Source organism: Stegodyphus dumicola, chromosome 6 (assembly GCF_044657685.1).
Source record: "Stegodyphus dumicola isolate Sdum_Otavi_A_Nest chromosome 6, ASM4465768v1".
NCBI classification, from domain to species: domain Eukaryota; kingdom Metazoa; phylum Arthropoda; class Arachnida; order Araneae; family Eresidae; genus Stegodyphus; species Stegodyphus dumicola.
The window spans coordinates 138,786,175-138,812,801 of NC_140773.1; the positions used below are offsets into that span (position 1 = coordinate 138,786,175).

General features: G+C 33.5%; 1 protein-coding gene across 2 annotated transcripts in view; it reads right to left on the minus strand.

Moving 5' to 3' along the window:
* Positions 1 to 23,450, minus strand: part of LOC118182302 (reversion-inducing cysteine-rich protein with Kazal motifs-like) — a 211,043-nt gene extending 187,593 nt beyond the window's left edge. For both annotated transcript variants that reach the window (XM_085818926.1, XM_035351638.2), the window contains exons 1-2: positions 23,302 to 23,450; positions 9,619 to 9,693 (exon numbers count right to left, since the gene is read on the minus strand). In XM_085818926.1, coding sequence (XP_085675052.1) covers positions 9,619 to 9,693; positions 23,302 to 23,368 — 142 coding nt within the window. In that variant the 5' untranslated portion in view covers positions 23,369 to 23,450. The remainder of the gene's footprint in view (positions 1 to 9,618; positions 9,694 to 23,301) is intronic.
* Positions 23,451 to 26,627: the final 3,177 nt, after the last annotated feature.

The window sequence follows — 26,627 nt, forward strand, 5'->3', positions numbered from 1 at the left end:
TGTACCAATCTAATTTACTGTTTTAAGCAGCGTTAAGAGAATACAGAATTCAGAAGCACGCGATATGTGTATGGTTGATGTAATTGTTAATGGAATCTCAAGATTATTCTAGCATCTGTATATATTCATCCAACTATCAATTCAGGAGATTTGAAGATGTTCTTGCCTAGTGCATTGATGAAATATTCTGAGACTTTTTTATCGATCAATGAAGAGCTTACTATAGATACAGATGTTCCTATTATTATGATGGGAGCTTTCAATGTAAACTTCAAACGAAATAAAAAGACATTTGATTTTATGACACATCATTTTAATTCCATAATGGTGCCAAATTACTATCCAAAATACACTAGGCAATTTATTTAATTGCAGACATTTTAAATTACTTATCTTATTTCTCAGGTCATCGACCAGTTTTATGTACAGTCATTTTGAATTAGCAAATGTAAAAAAAAAAAAAAAATAAAATAAAATATAAGTGTACGTGAAATCTTTTGTTTGTTTTATTTGTTCTATAACATTCTTCAACTTCCGTTAGTAATCTTACGCATTAAACACCAGAGGGTCTTTAAACTGAAAGAGAGGGCTTGCTTTCAATTTTTTTTTAATATTTCGCGTAAATCTACTTACTTAATTTTTAAATCTTCTTGTACAAAAATATTTAACTGTTTTTTGTTTTCCGTTATCAAATATTAAATGAACTAAAGCATGTTTCCAATACGTTAGAAGACGAAAAAGGCCGCACAAATGGGAGAGTGGTTAACGACGCTGCCTGTCGTATCGGAGGGTCCGAGTTCGAATCTCGGAGAAGGCATGAATGTTTGTAAATTTGTAAATGTATGGGGGAACTCTAAATATGCGGCGATCCTGATTTTTTTTTTTTGAGAGGTTGAACTTAGGGGGAGTTAGGAAAGAGGGATCGGAGACCTTCGGACCCTTCCCCTAGGGGTGCTCTCGATCAAAATTGGAGGTGGAACTGAGCAAAGTTGTACTGGCACCTCAAGGCTCTTAACAAAGAAAGGCACAATCTTACAATCCTGACCTTGATGAATTTCGTGGGCTTGTTCTGATGGTACTGTCAAACTAGTGAGATAAGTCACAAAAACAACAGAGGGAAAAAGTCAACAATTTTGGTTCGAAAACAGCCTTTATTTTGAAATGTTTCTCTCAGTTGACTTTTAAATTCCAAAACTTAGCGTACACATGTCTTTTGAATAATATTTGTCCTTGAGCATCCTCCTTCAATACAATCAACTTTTCTTACATCATAATATCAAGATCAGATATATCGCAGTTCGTTGACTCTATAAGCCATGCTGGGGCATTCAAATTTTCAATGTCTTTTAGTAGTGAATATTAAAATAGCTTTTATATTTTCCAAGTGGCTTGTATACAATAATATATTTCCTGACGAAATTTTGCGTTCTTTGTACTTTCTAGGGAGGGGGGAAGGGAAGTGTATTCTTGTGTTTCTTTTTTGTTTTATATTGCGAGTATTGAATAAAAAATTAACATATTTAAAAATATATTATTATGTAATTTTTGTATATTTTTATGTAATTTCTTCCTTACTAAATGATATAACTTTATATCAATAAACGCGTAATTATCTAATAACTTTTTGTAACCGATGGTATCTGATGATGCCGATCAACGGACGGTACATCCCCAGTCGAGCCCATTATCATCATTGATCCCCTTTAAAATTTTATCAATCCCCAGGGTGTCAATTTGGACCTCGCTCGGAACACCTGCACTACATTATATTTCTATTCAGTAAATAATCATGAAATCCTCGGGTATTACGAAAACTCTTCACATTGTATAACTACCTTTAACTTAATTATTCATTCACACGAAGCTTATAAAGATGACTGCTGTATGAATGAACACGAAGCATACGAAGTGAACGGAAGCTTTCCTTTCTTCATATGTTTTTATTCTGAACAATAAGGAAAATGAAGTGCATTTTTTCTTTTCGATAATTTTGTGGACTGAGTGTAGTTCCTTCCTTTTAGTCAGCCAGGTTCAAAAGCTTCAGAAGATAGATTACTATAGTTACATATGATGGATTAGAGTCATCAGGGTCGAAATATTGTACGCATGTGACTGACTGGCTTTCTTCCTGTTGTCATACTTGTTGCTGAAAAAAACTTATATCTGATGGCTTCTGCTTATTCTATTTAGTAAAAGTCAAGAGTTTTCTTTCAACTGAAATTTCTGCTTTCATTTGCCGATTGCCATTTTTAAAAGAAACTGTCTAAACGTGTCGAGATAAACTCGTTGGAATTAATTCTCGCGGCTCTTTCGCAAGAATAAATACCATAATTTGTTTTCTTCTTGGCGGCAATATTCTTCATGCAAGAAGTGAGATGAATATTTTAAAATACTGATAACATTAAGTGGTTTTTGTGTATTTTAGAAAGCGATTTTTAGCTTTTTAAGTTTCGAGAATCATTTATTATTTTTAGCACCATTTGTTAAGAGGTTATTTATTCACTAGCTGAAACTTATAGCCATACCTTTAAGGATAATTTCTGTTTATCCGCTTCCTCCTTTTACAAAATGTCGCCAACTCACTGACGATTTTGTAAATTGGCGAAAAAGTTTTCTTCGGTTACAACGTTACAGAATATAAATTTTCATTTTCTTTATTGTTGGAAAAAGTAAATGTGCCCCATCAAAAGGGACGGATTTAATATACTCAGAAAAATACTTGATTATCAGAAAATGGAAAACGTTTTACATACGTACAACAAGTAAATGCACCGATTTAATAATGAAAAAGAATATTCTCCACTACTTGCTCTCCAGCAACGCATTCTTTCGATGAAATTCGTAGTCACTTTTTCATGTATCTGCCTATCAAGGATGGCTAGTGACACATTCAGTTTCTTCTTTAAGTTTTTTCGTTGTTAGCCATTCTACGTCCGGATATTTTGGGACTTGCAATGTGCACAATAACCATGTGTTCAGTAACCAGCTGGATTGAAAGAGTTCCTATCAACTAGTAAACTTCACAGTCCTGTTACAATTTGTTATGAGGAACAAGGAAGATGAAGTAAGACACAGATCAGCGATGTGAAAATTACATAAATCGTGCAAACCCACGTGCACTGAAACGGGTGTGTAGTACGCGGTCTGTTTGCTATAGCCGCTTGCATACTGAAAGTACCCCTAAAATACAACGTTTCTACAGAATGTTGAATTTGGGCGTGTGGATAATCAGAAAAGTTTCCCTTTAAGCTAACTAGAAATTATCAAATTTAGTAAACAAACGTTTTAAAACTCTATAAGGGTTATAGACGTAAAATTCCGTATAGAAAGGATGGCTTTGCTATTCATTACATATGAAAATTTCTGCCAGCTTCTAATGTATCCAGTTTCGTATTGGATACACATTGGAAGAAAAAGAGTCAAGGCACAAACTGACAGAGTCGTTTTGGAATTAAGTAAACACCATTTATTCATGACATTTTGAGGAATTTTGAAATTTCAGGGCCAAACCCGTAATGCTCGAAGGGCTAAAGTCATTTAGCTACGAGCTGAAAATCGAATGCAAAAATACTGGAAGAACTATGGCTAACGCATATAAATATAGTCCATGCAAGATATAATCATTTTGTTAGTTGTAAATTATGCATCTACTTTCAAAACTCTTACAATTTTTACTTTTTTACTTATTTTTCAACAGTTTAAAATTATTGCTTGTCAAACACAAACATAAGTTAGAAATAATTGTTCATTAATATTGCAACGGCCCTATTCTGCAGTACGGTTAGCAAAATAAGTGTCATTCTGTCTTGGCTCCAGTTTCAAGACCGTAACTGTTTAGGATTACCAGATATCTCGGATTGGTCCGGATATTTCTGGATTTTTTTTATGTCCGATTTTTACGTCCTGGGTGGGAAAAGTGCAAGATTTTTAAATGAGTGGTCATAGAAACTGGAGAAGAAAAAATTATTAGTTCATATAAGAAAAGTAGAAAGAATGCAACATTTTAGTACTTAATGGGATGCAGATATTTTAGGATAAAATTAGGTAATTTTTGATATATTAGCGCAATGGTCTAAATTTACATGCGGATCGAATGAATGAACTGAAAGCAGCTGACGGGCCAGATTTTCTTTCTTTTTTTAAATAAAATGCAAAATTTTTAATTGACAAGATAAAAAATACTAAACTAAATTTAAAATTTAGTTTACTAAATATTTGTCAACACATACATAAACAATAAAAATATCGCAAAGCAATAATTTCAAAATTATATTTATTTTCTATCTCAAATCTGAATTTTGGTATCTGTAAGATATTTTTATTAGTTACGTTTCGTGATTCAAGTACACTTACAGCTAAATATTGAATTTTCTGGCTGATAATTTTAACAATTTATTATAGAATAACTTACTTTAATTTAAATTAAAAATAAAAAAAATTATACCAACTTTCTAAGTTTTCAGAGAAAATATTTAAGTGGAACAAGAGATTGTCTTATTTATTAAATTTTTCTTCGACGCATAAATTAAAATACAGATGTTTTCATGTAAATAATTGTAAACTTTTTTTATTCCTTACTACAGCTTGGTACTTCATGGCGTACTGATTCTGTTATTATGGCCTTGTACAGAAATTATTAGAAATTATCTTCATCACGGACTGTAGATGATCATCCCTCAATCGGATTATTTTCTTACTAATTTTCGACTGTGAAAAAGAGCTTTTCCATAGCATCTTGTCATTTACATCTTCACAATCTACTTACTGAAGAATGCAGTCTACCTTTTAATATTTTGAGCAGTGTTCGTGAAATTCTTGGCTTTTTTATCTTCCTTTATTTTTTTCATATCAACTTTTTATCGCATTAACTTAAAACTCTAAGTATTTTTTTAACACTTAAATTAATTTTCCATAAAGTATCTTGGATTAAACTTTCTAAAATATGTCAAACTTGTCTGTCCTCTTTTCTGCCTTGTGGAATGTCGGTCACCTTTGTGGTGGATTTTGAACAAAATTAAGAGACGGCTAAAGAACTGAAGGTTTTGTCCATTTCCGATGAATGGCTAGCGAGTTGGTGTCCGGTAAATAGATTACATAAATAATATCTTTAAGATGTATAAAACAAACAACTTTCGCAAAAACTGAGTTGAAAACAGTTACACTATTTTTAAACATACATCTTCGTATTTTGCCAATTAATGTAACTATAAAATATTGAAATGCGACTTAGAAAGAGTATATATTTGAAAGCAAAAAATGTAGGTTTCGCATGTAAATGACGATATAGTATTTTCCTTTCAGTTATCTGACGGAATGATAAATGTATTGTTTTCAAGAATCCCATTTCCTCATTTTAAATGCTAATCAGCAGCCAAATGAACACATTTATCTCTTATGTTTTCTTTTCATCAGTTAACGCCACAATTTTTTCAGAATATTTTCTACAACTTCCTTTCTAATTTTTTTAGTAATTTTCCGTTAGACAAGATGAAATTAAGACCTTTATTGGAACCATCAATTTAAAGCTTTTATTTTAAATCGTATATTTTTAATCTTATAATAAATATCAAAATACGCATTTCCCAGGCACGTGCGGTGAACATTTTTCGAGGTGAGCAGAATTAGATGAGGTAATCGCTATTAATCTTATTGGCTTCCTAATATCCTGTACAATGGTGTGGTGTGGTGTATTTAATTATGGCAAAGCACACTAGGGCTATCTGCCTAAGGGGAGGGATGCCTTTGTGGAGGACTTTTTAAGGGAAACTGGCTCGTATACACGTTACACATGGGAAAAACCACGAAAACACCTATGCAGCCAGCCCGTTTGCGGGGTTCGAACCTCGGACCGAACTACCAGTGTTCAGCGACTTTACCGCTCGGCCGCTGGTGGGCCTATCCTGTATAATGAATTTTTATTTAAAATTTCCTTGTGAAAAAGTAAACTTGTCTTATATAAACAATTTAACATTAAAATAATGTTGAAAAGTTTAGTTACCTCTATGCGCTCGACAAGTTAACATCGATATTAACATTAAGTTAGCATCAAAAAAGTAATTCGGGACATCATCAGGGATTGAAAACAGGGTTGAACGTTGGACAGGACACAGGTGTTGGTTTGGTTTATTGAATTATGGCAAAGCACTCAAGGGCTATCTGCTTAAGAGGAGGGATGCCTTCGTGGAGGACTTCCTAAGAATCGGGACCTTACTAGTTTTCTTATAATGCTAATATAATTAAGATCCTAATTTCTGAGCTATAACGAGAGAGCACTAGATTTATAATCTTTTTATCATATTTTTAAATTTCCATGAAAAATTTCCTGTTGATTTTATCACAAGCTGATTTCCAGATACGCAGATCCCGTCACGCTTGACGAATACCACATATCCTGTACACTCATCTTGTTTTCGGCTAGTATCCCCAAATCCACCGTAAGCGTTTTAGCGGCTACCTTCTTCAAATACAGCTGTCCGCAAAGACATAATTATGCCCTCACGTCCATTATACATTTGCCATGACAGTTCTTTTAAAGCGCGCACAGTTTGGAATAAGTGCAAAAAAGTGCGAGCAAATTGATCTCATTGTGAGCTTAACAAAAGTCTGAGCAAACAAGTCGGCCTGGACTCAAAATTTTGTTTCCCTTCCAAAGGCTGATGCAGGAGGTGATTCAGACTGATTTCTCTCAACATGTCAAGACCTTGACGATGGGGGTCCGAATGTGTGGTGAAAAGAACGGTAGGAGGAGGTCATGCCCTCCCAATTTTCGCGCCTCCACTTGAAGCGACGTGCGTGTTTTCTTTCAGTTCGGTGGGAAAAGCACTTTTATTTGCTTAACTGGAATATAATGCCTTTACGGCATATGGTTTCGCCCCACTTCCCCTAGATAAGGGGCCGGAAAAAGGTTGGTGTTGAAGCTTTTAAGAAATTCGTAATAATTCACGATGATTTACCCACATTTCCTCGCGTCAGAGAAAGAATGTTTTCATCTCGAGTACTATGATATGATCTATAATAGGATCTGCTATTATGATCACGTTTGTCAACGTCTATTTTCATAATATTTATCGAAGGATAACAATAAACGATAAAAAAATCCTTTAAAATAGCAGAGGAATGTAAACTAATTTAATATAAAAATATCAAGGGGAAAAATATGATTAAAAATGTTAAGAAAATCTGAAAGGTTTCAGATTTTAACTGTCGCCCAAAAGGTTTGTTACGATATTTTACGCTCTTGCTGAGCTCGCAGTCTATCAGTCTTCTCTTACACTCACTCTTACTAACCCCCCCTTTTTTTTTTTTTTTTGGTCTTTTTAGCTTTATTATTAAGCATCGTTTTCTTCGCACTTACGCCATATACAATTCAACAGCAAAGTTACAAAATTTTTAAAAGCAGCGTAGAGATATACGTTTAGAATTCCCGATGCAGCGTTAAGTGTTGGCATACATTTTTCTGTTTTTGCCAGTCTTTTCGAAGTTCAGTGTTCTCATATCAATGTTCAGTTTTCTTACTAAAATGGTTTTACAAAACATTTTTTTATCTTTTTATTATTAACGTTTTTTGTGTTAACTTTATTAAATAACACGTTTTTGCTCTTAATGTCACATAAAATTCAATACGACAACAAATTCGTAAAATATGTAAAGTGAGCATATCTTTTTCTGAGACAGTCTCGCTCACTGTAGACAAAACTGTTTTATTCCGTACATTGTTGCCACTGCTCGCTCGTTGAGTTTATTAATAAAAAATCTTACACTTACTTAGTACTACAAATAAATTATAAAAACTGTATAACGTCATACTATGAAAATATTGAATTATGAATTAAATGCATTTTTATTATTTAAATGAATCCGATTCAAGTAGAAACGAGCATTCTTAAGAATCTATTGCTCTCAAATAGCTTAGTTTGATAAAATCCGACAGATAAGATTCAGTTTGAAAGATGAATATCTTACATTTTGGCGAATTGCATTAGACTCGAATGAAAGGTGAAACAACGCATTTTTAGTGATTTCATGGGAAATCCCATTTCAAGACTAATAGCCCCTGTTGGGCTAGAGGGGGGCATATGAGAAAAGACAATTGCATTTCCTCCACAGTTCCTTTCCATAATCCTAATTCATTATTCATAATTGTCCAATTAACTGAGGAAAATCAGAATCTTGACTATCGTAGCGAACATTTTTGATAAATGTGCTGAACGGAATTTTCCTCTTTTCCAACACAATTACTTTGGTCGCTTGCTCATGTGGAAATACTCACATTCTTTTGAAAGAAATATATGCGAACATTTAAAAATAGATCCAAATAATACAGAGTTTAGAAATAACTAGTGGAAAGATATGCGACGGTACAAAAGAAATGTTCGACAGATAACATTTGATTTGCAAGAATAATTTATTACATTGTTCAATCTTTTTTATTGCTATCTGAATAGATCATATCCTTGAAGACAATAAACAAATGACAATGCACCAAACTCCAAAATCCTGTACTTGGTATCTTGAATTCCCAAGTTTAAGGAAATAACTGCAGAGAAATGTTTTCGCCGAGCTGGCTCGGAACGAGTTTTTCATATCAAAATATCACATGGGAATGCTAAGATGCATAACATTTAAAATTCAATTCAAATGATTAAATTTTTTTAAAAACAAACGGACTTGTATGTTGCGATTATAAAAGGCTTGAGGATAATTTCGAATGAACTAATTTCCATTTTATGCAAAATAAAGCAAAGACTAAAGAGACATGAAGCAGAATTTCAGTGAAGCATGAGAAATACCAAAACATATCGAATGCGCTTTATGCACAAAAATTCTTACTCGACCTTTATTTTCCCAATCGTTGGTAGTAGACATATACAGTTGCAAAAGTGTTTTAAATGCAGTAAATTTTTATGTTTTGGCATTTTTAAATTTAAGGAAATCCTTTTTGTAAAAATTAAGAACTCTAACGTTTTATTCACTCCCCTGGTTCTTATACTTATATTTAGGGAAATATTATACTCATTATATATAAAAAAATTAAACACAAAATTTTTGACTTTCGTAAGACAAAATTTGACCAAGAGATTTCATTTCGAAACTTGCGCTTTTCGACGTCATATTCGATATAATGGATTGTAAAATGGATGAAATATAAAATTCGGAATTCAAAATTCCAGCATCCAGGTGCACATGTTCGGGTGGAGGACGACGTTATTCAGAACTTGATGGTCATAGATACCGTCGTTTTTTCACAGTGCAAGAAACATTATTCATTTTTATGTTCCTTAAAAGTAACACGTGAAGATAATATTTAGTGGCACCAATTTGAAAAGTGATTCAAACATTTAAAGTGAGACTCCGCCAAAGCCAGACTCGTCTTTTTGGGCTAACCACACAGCCATACTTTATGTAAATGCCTAGTGATTAGTGCAACATTAACCAATTTTTGTCTGTAATATTTGTATAAAAATAACTACAAAGCTGTTTTTACAGTAAATTGTCCTTTCGTGCAGTTCACAGTTTTGGCATGTAACTCAGCTATCGTAACTTGAACAGCTAAGTGATACGTTTATTGTGAGTTTTACTTAACTAAAACAATTGCATACTGTATTTCGAAATATTTACTTTTTTTCTGCTTGCCTGTGACAGGTACGTAGCTGTCAGCTTCATTGTCTACGAGAAGTTCATCAATTTCTTTACCTAGAAAGGAGAAATAAATTTAAGTTTCCATGTGCATTAACTTTTTTCTGTATGTGTTTATTAATTGATTTAATTATTGATACTTACGATGAATGCGTACAGAATAAAATTATGCGTAAAAAATAAATGTGTAAAATACACGTAATTTTCATAATACATACGTAATAATGTATTCAAAGCATACGTAATTAAGAATACGTACCATAATGAAGAAGACATATATAAATTTATAAGATTAAGCTAAATTAGCTGAATTAGCTTTATAAGGTTGAGCCTAATTGTACCTAGTTAACTCTTTTATTTTCTGAATCATTTTACCTCCTTGTACGAAGTCAAGGAAGTACTGTAATGACGAAAAATTTCGGGTATCATATTTTAACGAAAAGATCCATTTCGATCGCTCACGAAACCATTTGAAAGATGTTTTTGCTTGGCATCTGTACATACGGACGGAATAAAGGACTGATTATGCCAAAAATGATTGTAAAAGGGATTTAAAATGGATTCAGAGGTGGTTTTTTTTTTTTCTTTACGTCTTCTTGAGTAGCCGCAGAGCGTTGAAATTTTCTGTATGGGACTATTATAACTTGTAGTTGTGCACCTCCCTTTTTCGTTGTAATTGTGTGCACCAATCGTATATATATATATTTTCACTTTGTTACCCGGCTCGGTGAGCTTAGTCCTTTTATTTTTATATGTTGGTAAATAGTCCATTTTTTGCTTTAAAAGTGATAGAATTGTGTAGTTTTTATGCTCCAGTTAAGGTTAATCTGTATGCAATAGATATAGAATTATCAACAGTTTAAAGCTTTTAGTGGCGAGTTTAATCTTAACGAGCTGCCATTTGTTTACATTTGAAACTTAGGAGAATAGTGGATTAAGTCAGTGTCTGCACCTTCAGTGTCTTTTTCCCGAGTGGGAACCAAAGTAAACTTTCCGTTTTGTACACCATAAAATCTACCTTCTTGCCCGCTGGCCGAATTGCTTGCTTTTGCGTAGAAACTCTAATTTTAATTGTAAAAATTATTTTTTTAACTGTATTTGGTGTTTTATGTTTTTCTGTATTTTACAATTTTTAATGAAGATGTTTTGAGTTTTTATGTATTTTTGCTTTGCCGTGAAGTGAGAACTGAATTAATCGAATGAGGAATATATCTCTAATGAAATTCGAGGAAATAAGTTTAAATAAAATGCAGTAAAAATGTATATAATTTAGGTCATACAAGGCCGTCATGTGGAGCCCACATCAATTTTTTTTCTTCACAAACAAAATATAAATGTAATTAAACTGTAATTGACACAGGCAATGATTTCGTCAACACTTGTACACTAATGGGCCATAAATATATTTACAGCTTTTCAGATGAAATGTTAGATAAAGTGTCATGAAATAATGGAAAGTGTTTAGAATCTCCTGATATAAAATACACATATATTAGATCGCAAGTTAACTAAAAGGTAATTTACAGAAGTAAAACGTTAAAAAAATTCTTACCTTTTAACCTAAAAATAAAACTTACTAAAAGGCATCGCAATTCTTGGCTCGAGCAAAGAGAATTTAAATCCCGCAAACGCGTACAAAATTTACTCGTCAATACGCAAATCGGACAGATGCCAGCCGGGAGAGTGGTTACTAAATCTAACTGCCGTACGGAAGAGCCCAGGTTAGAATCCCGGAGAAGGCAGTGATGTTTGTAAATGTATAGTCTCTAAATCTTTCCACTATTTCATGTGCTTGTATCGAGCATTTTATCTGAAAGACTATGAGCTTATGCGACTATGAGTCTGAGCAAAACCAACAGACTGGTAGCTAAATGTTCAGTCAGCATTATTGATTTGACCCCAAAATGTAGAAAACAACATACATGATTATTGCAATCATATTGCCTTTAATTCTAAACAGAAATGAAAAGAAAATCGGAAAGGTTTTAGATTTCAACGCTCGCCCCAAAAGGTTTGTTAAGGTTTTCTATGCTTTCGCTGAGCTCGCAGTCTACCAAACTGCTATTACACTGACAATTACTAATCCATTTTTTGTCTTTTTAATAGCATTATTAAGCATAATTTTCTTCTCTCTTACACCATATACAATTTAACAGTAAAATTACGAAAATTTTTAAACTAGCTTGGCAGTGTAAGTTGAGAATTTCCGATGCACCGTCAAGTGTTAGTACGCACTTTTTTCCCAGTCTTTTCTTAGTTCATCATATCAATATTTAGTTTTCTTACTAAGATGGGTTTAGTTGTTTTTTTAATTCGGGAGGGGGCTTTTTATAATCAACGTTCGGTGCGTTTTTTTTTATTAAATATCACTTTCTTGGCGCTTACGCTACATAAAATTAGATTCAACAGCAAAATCCAAAAATGTTTAAAAAGAACATGTCTTTAAAATTTCCGACAGAAATTGTCGCGCGCTGGAGATAAAAATTCTTTTTTTTTATCCCTAGCCGTACAGTGTTGCCATTGCTCGCTTTGAAATCACTGAGTTGGTTAATCAAAAATTTGTTAAAGTCTTAAAAATATGAAACAGAGTTATTAGTCGAGTGGAGTTATTCAAAATTTGATGACTCTAGATCCTTTTTTTTTTCATAATGCGACAAATATGCATATATTCATGCAGATGCTTCATTATTTAATTTCTTTAAATATAATACAGGGCGATAATATTTGGTGGCAACAATTTGAAAAGTGATACGCCGTTTATAGTGATTCAACGTAATATGCTGTTTCGAGTCTAATCTGTCATCTGGGACTAACGTCTTTTTTGAGCTAACAAAAAATGCAAGCCTTTTTCAGGAGTGGTCGCCTACGAGAGACAATGCAATCCAAATGCAACTAATGTTCGAAAATATCAATGCATAATTTAGTTAGCGCCTACAAATGGAATTCAGAATGCGTGTAATATATAAAGTTGCAAGCATTGTCTTTGAACAAACTCGAAGGAGCGCAGAGAAAGAAAAATATCGATCATAATGAATCAAAATCATTTGAGAAACTATTGAGTATATCATGAACCCTATTCAAACTGCATAACTATATTTTTTCTTAATCTCTACTATTAAATAATGAATCTATTTGCATATATGTTTGTATGTTCCTTGGATTGTTGAAAAACGACGGCCAAACCTAGAGTCACCAGATTTTTAATACACGTAGTCCTCCATCCTAAAACGGGCAACTCAAAGCCTAAATCCTGAACCTTGTAGTAGTTGCTTTTGATTTTTTTTTTTTTTTTTACATTTTGTATGAATTTAATGAATTTTTGATTAACAAACTGAGCGACTGAAAACCGAGCCGTGGTTACACTGTTCGAAATAAAACATTTTTATTTCCGCCTTACCAGACTCATTGATTAACAAACCAAACGATCTAAAAGTAATAAACGCAGTTCTTAAGAATATGTTTTCTATTTTTTAGTCTAACTGATTTAAACAAAATTGCATTTAAATCACGAGATGACTAATTAGAAATATTAAATGCTTTTATGAAATCATACTAGCTGGACTCATTAAAATCATTACACACTTTTTCTCCATTTTATAAGTATGCTAAGCGGCTGGCCGCCCAAGTGGCAAGGGGTTTAAAAACTGGAAAATATTGTCTTAGGACCAGTCTTGTCGACTCATACGACTGGACTGAGCCAAAGATTAATGTGATGTTTATGAAATTTCTTCAAAGGAATAAATTCAAAGTAATAATAGTTTTTTTTCTGCTGTCAGGTTATTGTTTTCTACACTATTTTATCAAAGAAATAGTTTCGATAACACCATTTCGCATACATATGTCTATATATATAGTGTACTTTTTTTTTTTACCCTTTTTTATCGTCGTTGCGCTTGACGTCCTTTTTACGTTTCACAACTTAAGATAGGTATCGAGAAATTTTAAAAGGGTAATACTGCATAATATTTACCATACAGAGCTACGCTGGTAATATTTTCATAGAGCGAATTTTAAGTAAGATGATTACGCACATTTCTAGACAATTTAAGTTTAAGAATGCGATCATGTTGTAGGGTTTATATTTAATTTAACTAACATTTATTTTAAGTTTAAGCTATCTTTCCTGTCAAGCCTTTACTTTCCCCTAGAATTGCCAATGCCAGAGTATGTAAATCGTAGTAGAACGCGCAGAGTATTCAAATTTTTAGCAGAAGTAATTGAGTTTAAAAAGAAGGGAAGCGAGATTGTAAGTGTGCTTCTTGAATCACGAGCGTGAAGGTTGCTTGGTAGAAAGTTTAAGAACCGCGCGTTTCGGCCTGTGTGCCTATTTCGACAGTTCGTTGAATCTTTCAAATTCTTAATCAGAAAGTTTGCTGAATCTCAGCTGTATCTCAGAACGCGGTTAAGTTATTTACGATTATAGAGCCTCGTAGGTAGTGACTTCGTTATTTATTCATCCTGTCATTTATTTTTAGTTGCATTTTTGTCTGTTTTGTTCAACCGCTGGGTCGGCGTAGTTTGTGAGCGTCAAGTGAACGCAACTGTGATTTCTAAAGTGAAGTAAAAAGGGAGTTAAACCCTTCTTAAGAGTTTGTGTAATTTCCAGTTCATAGCAGTCACTACTACTATTGCTGACAAGTTGGGGCCTCCCAACATCATAATGTGACCAAAATAACCACTTTTGATAATGATTATAGATTTCTATAACAGCTTTATCTTATGTAAGGCTTCTGATCAGTGGTGTAGCTAGAAGTCAAAGAGGCGGCGGTCCACCCCGGGTGGCAGATTTTCGGGGAGAGGGCGCAAAACGTTTTTTGTGAAATTATTTTACAGTGGTTAAACATATGGATCGTCGAGGCGGTAGAAGAATAATGAGATTCTGAATAGCGTGCGGAATTAAATAGGGAAGAGAAATAGTTTTTACTCTAGGTAATGTATTCAAAGAAATCACCGCGATAATTCAACTACGTACTCTTGTTGTAACCTTTTATTCCGTTCAAACTTTCGAAAGAAAATTGCGAATATCAGTTAAATTATAATGACACTAATTTTAGTAAATTATAGCAAATAATAGTGATACAACCATACTACGTTATAGTTACGGTGACATTAAAAAGAAAGAATTCCTTGTTAACATAAATGTATTTCAGAGTTTTATCTTCATTAGTGCCAGGAACGACAGCGAAACAGGAATGTTGGAGTGTAGTTTCTTTAAACATCTGCATTTGTTTCTAAAATGCAATATTTAGAACAAATTTCCAAATATTTTACACGTCTTGTAATACTATATATTGTACAACTATTCTAAGACTATTACCTACTTTCCTCACAATTATTATAAGTACTGTTAGCTGTGAGAGAAGTTTTCTAAATAAAAATCAATTAAAATCAAATAAAGCTCTATAACATCGATGATTAAGCAAGCAAAGTAATAATTTGATTATAAAATCCTGGAATAAAAATTTTTCTTCCAAACAATAAATGCAGAGTTTTATTTGCATATTAAGTGGAACTGGTAGTTTTGCATTACGAAAACCGTACTTTATAAATTTCATCTAGTGAAGTCAGCTTACATTATTTTGTCGTTTTACATCAATCACTTTGTAAAGTCATTACATTCATTTCTTAGCAGGAGACATGAAAAATAAACGATACCTTCGCTGGTATTTGAACACTTAAATCATTTGATGCTAGTCCGATGTGTTTTTCAATTACTTCACTAAGACACGCAATATGGAAACAGAAAGTTCTTATATTCTCTTACACTTAGAGCGACTGGAAAGAAAGGTATTCGGTTGCCAAATCCAGGTTGTGATGAATTATACTTCACCCTATTTTTAGGATCATTAAGTTATTTAAAGCAGGAAACATATAAAAATCTGCAATGCTTTCGGCAGGATTCGACATCCGGGCCTTCCGACTGCCAGTCGAGTGTGCTTTGCAATTACAACACGAAGGAGGTAAGTAAAGGGAATTTTTTTTATAATTTTTCTTTTTAAAACAGTTTACACTTCAAAAAGTAAATCAAGCATTTTATAATTTTCCCCATTACTGCTAAACTGCTTTAAATTTCTTACATAGCTTAGAGATTCAGTTAAGGAAACAGTACCGTCTTCTTTCAGCAGAATCCCTTTCACTTTTAAAAGTTATTGATAAAAATTTTAAGAACGACTCCCTGACAGTCTGTCTTTCTAACTAAGCTGACAGTAACGGTCTAAAAAATCCTCGAAAATATCTAAACCAGACTATGGGTGCTTTTGTGCTTAATTTAAAATTTTACATTTGCATGTTACTTTTTACTAACTAAGGAATACCCTTTGAGTTTTAAAGGGTATGGATGCATCGCCTGTCAAAGAATTTCCAGAAATGTTATTAGCAGTTCATTGATGAAATTTTGCGTTAAAGACGTTTAGGAACAGCTCATAAACACATTTTCCCCCTGTATAATTAAAATTCTATGAAAGTTTATTTTTATGTTTCTTGTATTAATATTAAAGTACTTAAATTACATTTCTTTTCTGAAGGATATTTTTTCTTATCGTTTAAGATTATGGTTCGATAAATGTTATCAAAATAGCTGTGGAATAACGTGATCCCAGTAAGCGGCGCCTAATGTAGTGTTATCATGGCCATGTTATACCATGTATACAAAAATATCTTGTATATATAAAATACGCATATTTGTTCCTTTGTATACAAAAATTCTAGCTATATGCTATTTGTTCTTTTCTTTTTATGTAAATTATAAAATCCGTCAACAGACATTCCGTTTTGAAATTTTTGAATAAGTATCTGTGCATGCTGTGCTACAATCAGACATTAGTTTCATACATTTGCATAAAACGACAAAACTAGTAAGTGTACATATGAAAAATTAAATGTTAGGCGTGTGTTAAAATTACTCATTTGGTGGAACTTTTTCATTAAAAAATGTAAAATATATCATTGACCTAAAGTCTGACAGAATTTGCAATCATACAGGCTAAATCAATGATTACAATAAAAACATCAGATTGATTTATTGTAATGATTGATGTAACTACAATAGACACATCATCGATATCAGTCATTACCATAAATACAGCAAATTTGATTGCATCGTACAATCTAACTCTGATGAGGACACCACATGATTTCCTTGCTCGGCCTATTAAATTATACACATTTTTGCTGCACTTCGTTCAAACTTATTTTCCGACTTATTCTAACTTAATTAACTGATTCCTGGAAGCAAGTTGAAAATGATATCAAAATTTTTTGGAATGCGTTTTTGGAATTAAATATCCCGCAGAATTTTTGTCATACGGGGCTTAAACTTCTTATAATTTTATTTTTTCACAACGAGTATAAAACTTTCCCAAATATAAGGACAGGGTGTCCGCACTCAAAGTTAGATTTCGTTATTTGTTGAAAATTAATTTCTTTTTAATTGAACATTAGCAAAATATGAATATTTTCGACGCTTAACGCATGTGCAATTTCTTGTATTATGATTATGCTGTATGTTATATATATTATAAAGAAAAATGTAAGGGCGTCGATGAAGAAAACCATTTCTTTAAAAGGGATTAGTGTGAGAAAAATTTTGGAATCCCTGAACCAGACTAAGAACATGCTTGAAAGTTCTGGTTGCCTGAAATGTTTTAAAAAAACATTTAATATTAAATTGATTATATAAATATTACAATCATGCATCGTTACAAAAATCAGGCTATGTCAGCCGATCCTTTGTACATGTTTCATATTAGTTATACGACTTCATACGTGTCAGTCGAACTTTCATTCCGTCGTCTTTTCAATAGCTGTAGTTATTAAAGGCTTATTTTTTGTTCCAAATGAATACACAAAATGCAAATTATAACTTCTCAGCCTTAAATTCTAACAAGTTCATACTCGCAATGCATCGTGCAAGTAGCAAATTATACTTTCTCAAATAAGTTTTTACAAGATTTTTAGAAGCGTGCTGTGTAAAGAATCTGAGTAAGTTTTATTAAGATCTTATATTAGAAAATGCGAATGTGTGTGCCGTGGACGTGGTGAGCTGACCAAGGTCAAAGGGATTCTTCTTTCCCCTTCTTTCCTCCCGCTACGTAAAAGCATAGGCGAATTTTTCCCTATTTGCGGAAAAATGTGAGTATTTGTTGTTTATCACCGACTATGTAGAAATTTATCATTAGGTCATTCATCACTAAAGCAAAGCAAAGTTTTCTGCTCCAAAGTTTACATTTAATCTAAACTACTATACATGAGTATTATATGTACTACATCAATGTTTAAAAGTGTTTAACAATGTTTTTACTCGAAACATTGTGTACAGTAAAGTTTTTGATTAATTTCGTGAGTTAATTTGTTTAACTTTAGTGCCCCTTGTGGTGCAACGTTTGTTTTATACTTAATTGATTCATGTTCGTATAATTTTTTTTAATAATATTTATTTATTATTTAAATTAACCAGTTATTTATAATTTCAGCCTTTGCTATAAATTCTCCTTTCCGTTTCTTCACCAGAAAGTAAATGAGTTAGCTAATATTTAAACTTGTAGAGTCATTAGGTTAATTGGAAGCAGAAAAGATGAAAAATATACAACCGTCTTCGCTGGGAATCGAACCACGGACCTCTGGAATACCGGCCCAGCGGGCTACCGTTACACCACGAAGGCACGCTAGAGAAGTGGGAGAAATACCTTATAAACTGAGGTTTTCGATTTTAGACAGCTCGTGTCTGGCCTGCACGTGAACGCTACGTTTGGTTTCTACCAGCTTTGATCGCTACAAATTTTCGGCTTTGCGTTATTCGCTGCTGACAAATTGTTCTTCACGCTCTTAGAATTAATGAGTCAGCTATTTATATTTTTATATTTAAAGTGTGTAGTTTGTGGCTATTATTCTACACTTTAACTTGAATTTGACTCATCTTTTAGTTGCATTACCATGAGCTGGGGTTGATTTTCTTAGCACAAGGAGTGCGTTTAACTTCTAAAGTCTATGTTGTTTTCTAAAATCTGTTTTTATTTAAACCTTGTAGTTAGTTACTTCAGACATAGCAATAATTCGCTTTAAGTTTGTTGGTGTTATTGGACTAATTACCCGTTTCAGATCAAGGAAAACCTCATTAACATTCGTTTAATCTTATCGCTAAGTCTCAGAAATATATACACGACTTTACAGTTGGAATGAATTTCTGCTTTTTAATTCTTCCATACTCATTTTCATGCAATTCATCCTGTAGCGAGTTTCACGCGTTCGCTTATTCATTTCGTTAGAGAATTGCAGGGATTACTAGTTGTAACTAATAACTGTAAATTAGGGCTCTTATTGTGGGAAAAGGAATTTTTTTGTAAGTGATTTTCAAAGTCCTGTTAAATTTCTCTCATGGCGATAATTAGATGCTCAGCATGCCTAGGCATGCTGAGCATCTAATTATCGATCTGATCTTGGAGGATATTACACCACTCAAAACGCAATGCTCTCCGAAGTTCCGGTAGACATGTAGGAGGAGGTTGACGGGCTGCAATTCCTCGACCAAGCATGTCCCACACGTGCTCTACTGGATTCAAGTCCGGTGAGAATGCTGGCCATTCCATACGGGTGATATCCTCCGATTGAAGGCATTCGCTTACGATATTTGCACGGTGAGGACGGTCGTTGTCATCCATAAACTCAAATTGTGCGCCCATGGCGCCCCGAAACAAACGTACATGTTGTTCCAGAATGACGTCCCGATAGATTTGGCTTGTCATGGTTCCAATTTGAACATGCTGGTCAGTTCTGGAACCCAGAATAATTCCACCCCAAACGAGCACTCCTGAAACACCGTAACGGTGTCGTTCAACGATGTTTTCTTGGTGGTAACAGGTACCTGGAGCTCTCCATATGAAAGGAGACTGCAAGAATCAGACTGCAAGCTAAACCTGGACTCGTCGGAAAACATCACACAAGCCCATTGTTGTGGTGTCCACAATGCATGCTCTTTTCTCCAGGCTAACCGCAGGCGACAGTGAGTTGCAGTAAGTGGAACGCATCTGACAGGTCTACGGGCATATAGACCAATCTGCCCTAAGCGTCTGTACACGGTCTGCCTTGAAATTGTCGTACCAGTGACTGAAGAGAGCTGACGAGACAGGTCTGAGTCTGTGCTCTGCCTGTTTCGTTTGGCAGTAACTGTCAAATACCGGTCCTCATTCGGCGTTGTAACTCTGGGGCGACCTGTACTGTAACGTCTTCTCACATTACTATCATCTTGGAATCGTTGCCAAAGCCTGGAGATGACACTCTGGGCAATTCCAAGTTCGTCTGATACTTCCAGTTGGGTACGCCCACATTCCAGACGGCCGATAATTCTACCACGTAAAAAATCATCCAAATGCGTCCTTTGTGTCATAACTATTCGGTTATTGGACTGAAATGCTTATAAAGCGCCTGCGGACAATTTTACTTCTTTGCCTGTATTCCTTATATATCACTCTCTTACACTCTCGTCATTGTGATGTACCATCGGTGTCATCTGGTTACTTCCTGAAATTTGCATATGATTCTCGAAGATGTGTGTAGTGATTTTACAGGTGATATATTTATTTTAGAGTTCGATTTCCGCGTGACTCCGAATTATCCTTAATTTATGGACATGAGTGTATTTCATCCTTCATGCGGTTTGAGAAATATTTGCTTGGAATATGGTGTTAGCGTAAATGAACGCTATTTTAACGAACTGAACATTTATTAAATGAATAAAATACGCTAGATCTATGAATATTTTAAGCATTCCTCACATACGTACACTTCCATCGTGGCCCACCAGTGGTCGAGAGGTAAAATCGCTAAATACTGGTAATTCCGACTGGTTCCGACCTGTGTTTTTATTCCAAGCAAACGGGCCGGCTGCATAAGCGTTTTCGTGTTTTTTTCCATGTGTAACGTGTATACGAGTCAGTTTGCCTTCCAAAGTCCTCCCCTTGGACAGATAGCCATAATCAACTAAACTAAACCATTTCTAACGTAGGAGGATTCTCTGCGAGTTTCTCAGCATCTAGCTGGAATCTTAAAAAAAAAAAAAAAAAAAAAAAAAAATCACAAAAAGACAGCATCAAGAATTTTCGGTTTTTTGAAACCCTAAAACCATATTAATAAAAAAATCTGAAAATTTTCTGATTTTACATTGCTCCCAAAGGGCCGTTTTTTAAAACATTTTGTGTGTAACCGTTATTTATTAAATATCATATTTTTGACACATAACTACATAAAATTCATTTCAACAGCAAAATCACGAAATATTTTAAAACAGCATATCTTTAGAATTTCCGATAGACATTCTCTAGTGTTGGAGATAAAAAAGTTTTTTTCCTTTTTTCGTACAATGTTACCATTGCTCACTTCGAAATCGCCTAGTTTGTTAACGAAAATTCTTTAAAAGTTTTACATAATAAGAAATATATAATAAAACAAATTCCAAATTCGAGCTTCCAGCTGCCCATGTTCGGAAGGAGGATTACGCAATTCAAAATTTGATGGCTCTAGGTACCGTCGTTTTTTCACACGTTTTTTCACAATGCCAAAAACATACATATATTTACGCAGATTCTTCATTGTTTAATTTCTTTAAATATAAAACAGGGAGATAATATTTGATGGCAACATTTTGAAAAGCGATTGTGACTTTTAGAGTAATTCAACGCAAAATGCTGTTTCGAGACTAATAGCTCTTTCAAACTAACGCTCCTTTGGGCTAAAAAAAAAAAAAAAAAAAACTTTGGGATATGTTTATTGCAAGGCAAGGGAATTCAAGTCACGTAATTCGAACCCGTGAACATAGCTTTTTCTGTTATTTCCCAGTAAATAACATTCCATTTTGTATGATGCACGTCTTGTATGCTGTTTACATCTTGTTAGCTTCTTGATACAAGTACAAAGAATTTTATTATTTTAGTGAGTTGATTTATTACATTTCCTATAGGGCAATGGTCTAAAACCGGCGGGCCTCATGCGCGGGCCCCGAAACAATTTTATGCAACCCACGAAGACATTTCAGTTTTATATTTGTTGCAAGTACGGTGCTGCAACAAATTTAAAGATTTTAGTTGCTTCAAGTCCGAGTTTACACGTATATTGTTTTCGATTCCATTAAAAACGAACGAGAGCAGTGCACCAGAAAGTCAGAGTTAGAGCAAGTTAATTTACAATGCGATGTAAATTTTTTTTTAGATATATTTAAAGACTTTTACTTTTATTCATTCTTGGCAAAAGAAAAATAAATAAGCTCAGCTACGAATTTTCGCCCTAACATAATTGCTTTGTTTGGGACTACATTTATATGTGAAGAGCTTCTTTCGAGTATTGAAAATGAATAAGAAAAGAACCCGATTGACCAATGAGCATCTGCAATCCAAAGATGAAGATAATTTCTAGTAACTTGTACAAAACTAAAAACTTTAATCAGAATTGAACTAACCATGGACTGTCAAGTTGTGGTAAGATATAACATATGTTCATAATTATTTACATACGAATATGTACTTTTATTTATGGGGCGAAAAAAATTTAGTAAGAGAAAGAGAGTTAGGTGATCATTATATATTCTCAGATTTTGTCCCGCTAAGAAAGTTTTAACTGAAAATTTTGTTATTTATTTATTCTTAGATTAAATTAAAGTAAGTTAAACGATCAATTAAACATGTTAAAATTATTTTTAATGAATATCAGTCAGGAAATTTAATATTTAGCTATCAGTATCTTTGAATAAAAAAGTGTAATTAACAAAAATGCCTTGTAGGTACCAAACTTTGAATTTCAGATACAAAAGAAATATAAATTAATTTTTTTCTCTTAACGATATTATTATTATTATTGTTGGCTAGTAAAAGAATTTTAAAATTTATTTAAAATATTTTTTATTTTAATAAATTCGTCAAATTGTAAAAAAAAAAAAAAAAAAAAAAAAAATATCTGCCCCCCTCAATGTTTTCAGATCGTGTATACGACCCGCATGTACTCTGAGACCACTGATATAAGGTATTCAAAGCCTAAACCAACGATAGGCGCAACACTGTCTTTTTGCCATGATAAAATTCGTGAGCTTTACGTGGTTGAGGTTTAGAGCAGAGGGAGCTCTATAGTTGAGTTGAGGAATGGAGCATTGTAACACAACTAACAACAATTACATTTTGCAAAGATTTTAAATCAGATTCAAAACGAAATTTAATAAGCATCTTTTAAAGTTTGTAAAAATAACTCCTATAGAATTATTCAACGTAAACGAAGTATTTGTCTTAAAATTTTATCTGACAAGTGTTTTATGATGCTGAGGGGGGGGGGATGAATTTCCTCCATCAAATAAAACTCCTGTTAAACCAAATTTCATATTAGTAGCCAAAATTTTTTAATCTGAAAATTAGACATTAGTGTTCATTTCGAATATATTTCTTTTTCCACGTAAGCCCGAGAATCGTAACTTTAAAAATCACAATGACAATTAAAGACTATAAATAAATGAAAGAAGAACAAAACGAAACAAAACAAAAAAATGAAAAAAACTCCGAAATTTGCTAGAACAGAGAAAAAAACTTTCATGACATTAAAAAAAATACCAATTTTCACTCAAAAATTCCTAAAAAATATATTTTTTAAAACAGAAAATGTTAAAATTTTTAAATAAATTTTTGTATTTCTCACCTTGAGATTCCACTGCTGAGATACCTACGAGGAGGAGCATAAACACAGATGCGAGAAGGGACGTCATGGCTAATGTCGCGAGAGCATGTCCAACAACACCCTTGAGGCATCACAGAGAACACGACGTTTTTCATTCCACTCAACGAACTCACTCCCTGCCGTCACAGTACTTGGTCTTTCACACTTCGCGGACTTTCGGGGCTAGCTTGGCGCACTTATCGCTATTTTTCGAATTCGTTAATTAAATTTCCGGAAATTTACATTTTTCAGCTTTCTGACCAAAGATGCACTATTGTAACTTTCGATTTAAATGCAAGATATTATTATTTATTAAATATCTTATAGAACTTACCTGAAAAATAGAATTCCTCAAGTTTTATTCATGAACATTTGTCATTCGTATAGGACAGAACTCGGCTTAAAGTGCAGAATAGCTAGAGGAGGCGGTCCACCTCTGGTGGCACATATTTTTTAGCAGTATTTTTATTTGGGGGTGATTTTTCTTATTTAGGGGAGGCATATATTTAGGTGAAATATCATTGTATAGGGGTTAGTCACAGGCCGAGCAAGCATTTTTTAAAAATTATGGCAAAAAAAAAACTTAAACATCTAATAATAGCAGTAATTTTCAATTTAAGTGTACCAAGTCCAAAAAATATGTAAAAGAGAAGCTATGAAAAATAATAAATGAAAGTTTGATCCAAAATACATAAAATAAAAATAATTAGTTCTTAAAATCTGCAACATTAGAGCAATAAATGTTTTGAAATTAAAAAAAAAGATTAGAGGGACAAAAGTTTAGGAAAATATGTTCCACTTATTTAGTGGCTAAGTCTAAAATGTGCGTAGTAATAAAATTAGATAACCTATTAATTTGTCTGATTAATATTATTGAAAATAATTAGAAAAAAACTTCCATTGTAACATTAAATGTGGTATAGCAAAAACGAATAATTTATAAAAGGAAGGGGAAAAAAAAAAAAAAAAAAAAAAAAACCGAAATACCTGGATAATAAAACCAAAGGAAATCCAAAAGTAATCGCCATAGAATTAAGTTTTAGTGACACATCAATCCGTTTCAGTTAACGGATGTAGTAATAATGTTTATCTTCCATACATATATGTATGTATGTATATGTGCGTAAGATAAATAGCATGTAAATTAAAATACTAATTTAATTTTGCAATAGTCCTTTAATTCTCCATTTTAATTTGCTTAGTTTCCTTTCCATCCTACAAATAGTAACTGCTTATAGTAAATAACACTAAACTGTGCCGTTTCAAAATTAATAGCTGTCATATAACTTTCATATGTAGTTCATGAAACAGATAATTTACAGAAGGCTTCAGCCAATAATAATTTTAGAAGCTCAAATATTAACAAATCAAGATAAAGCAAAGAGAAATTACTTCTTGGAACTGAAATGTAACTTTCATTTTATAACAGATCATACTTGCTTTAAGCTCCTCTTGCTAATTAATGATTGCTGTTTAAGATATTTCAAACTTATGAACGGCATAGACGCAGTCGTTCAAGAACATGTGCTTATTGCGTCAATTTATCCGTACCAGCTTATGGAAATGTCGGTGATAATAAAATGGAGTATGAAATCGGATATGACTGCAAGCTTCTTCTTTACGCATCTCCATGCCATCAGAATTCCAAATTATTTCATCTCTGTCTCTCTCTCTCCCTATCTATCTATCTATCTATCTATCTATCTATCTATATATATATATATATATAACGGTGTTTTAGGGTAGTGGTCACAAACTTTCAGGAGAGATACCTAGGCGATGGAAAATCACACAGCAATGCATGGTCAGAAACGCTTTCCTGACGCGGTAGTAACAACACAAAACACAAGAAAGGAAGGACAAGGACAGGGTGAGAAAACTTGTTTATTATGCTTAGTACAGCAAAACCAGGAAATAAGGAAAAAAAAAAAACAGACAACGGTCTTTATGAAAGAAGGTGTTCGAAATTACAATGCCAGACCGTTATGCAAGCCTCAGATCTCCGGCGTATGGAAGATCTGATGTTTTGGAAAATACCGAGCGTGTCCCGGACTTTCCCAGCAGTTGCCACAATGCGTGTAACAAGTTTCTTAGCGCTGTTAACAGGGGTTCCGTACACCAGTGTCTTGACGTAACCCAAGAGGAAGTAGTCAATGCGTGAGGTTTGGCGATCTTCCTGGCCAAGGCACCAGGCATCACCCTGCCTATCAAATGTTGAAGATACGCTGGATTCTGGTATAGACGAACATCAAAGCTGTAATGTCTTAGCAAAGCTGTCTCAACATTTTAGCTGTACTAAGCTTAATAAACAAGTTCTGTCACCTTGTTCGTGTCCTTCCTTTCTTGTGTTTTGTATTGTTACTACCGCGCCAGGAAAGCTTTTCCGACCTATGCGATTTTCAATTATCTAGGTGTACTCTGTCTGTACTGTGTGTTCTATAAACACAATAACATAAAAAAATGGAGATCAATAATGTCTAGTCTCGAGACCTTTGGGACAGCATAATTTTTTTAATGAAAAATTTCTTTACAATTCAATCTTATGCACCTCAAGCGTTGGAGGTAATTTAGATATTTAATTATTTTTCTATTTTTGTTTTATATATAGTATATAAATATTTCTAATGATTCTACCATTTCTTCTACCACTACAAGAAGGTGCTGTGTCCAGTCTTGTATAGTTTCCACCAGGCCGCTGAGAGATCTGTAGTACTTTCCCCTTCTCGAAATTACTGGAAGGCATATGAGGGTAGGATAGAGTTACAGTTAAATACAGGATCAATTACTGTTATTCAGCTATAATACCCATTAGAGTGAAAAGGGACTGAACCAAAAATGTCGCGAAATCCGTCGTCAGCTTGGCGAATCTTACCAAATTAGCGATATAGCCATTTACTCAATGTTGAATAGATTTGCCTCTGTATTCTTACATTTCCAGCAAAGCTTCGCTTCTTTAGATTTTCATGTTACATTATACAAAGAAAAAATACTGCAGTTTTACATATAATTCCACTAAAATTATTTAAATATGTACAAAATTTGTAACAATATGCATGTCCTCATAGAAAATACTGAGTACCACATTAATTAATGTACTGTAACTCGAAAAAATGGACTTACAGATAACTAACTTATTGGTGAAAAATTGCGGTATACTGCGCTGCTGCAGACGGAAACAAAAGTGTTTAATAACTCACGATCTGGTAACATGCTCATGGCTTCCGTAAAACTGGTGGTCAGTTTGGATATTGCAGCAAAACTTTCTAAAATGTCCAAGGCGTTCAACATTTCCTTGCGGGATTGGGGGG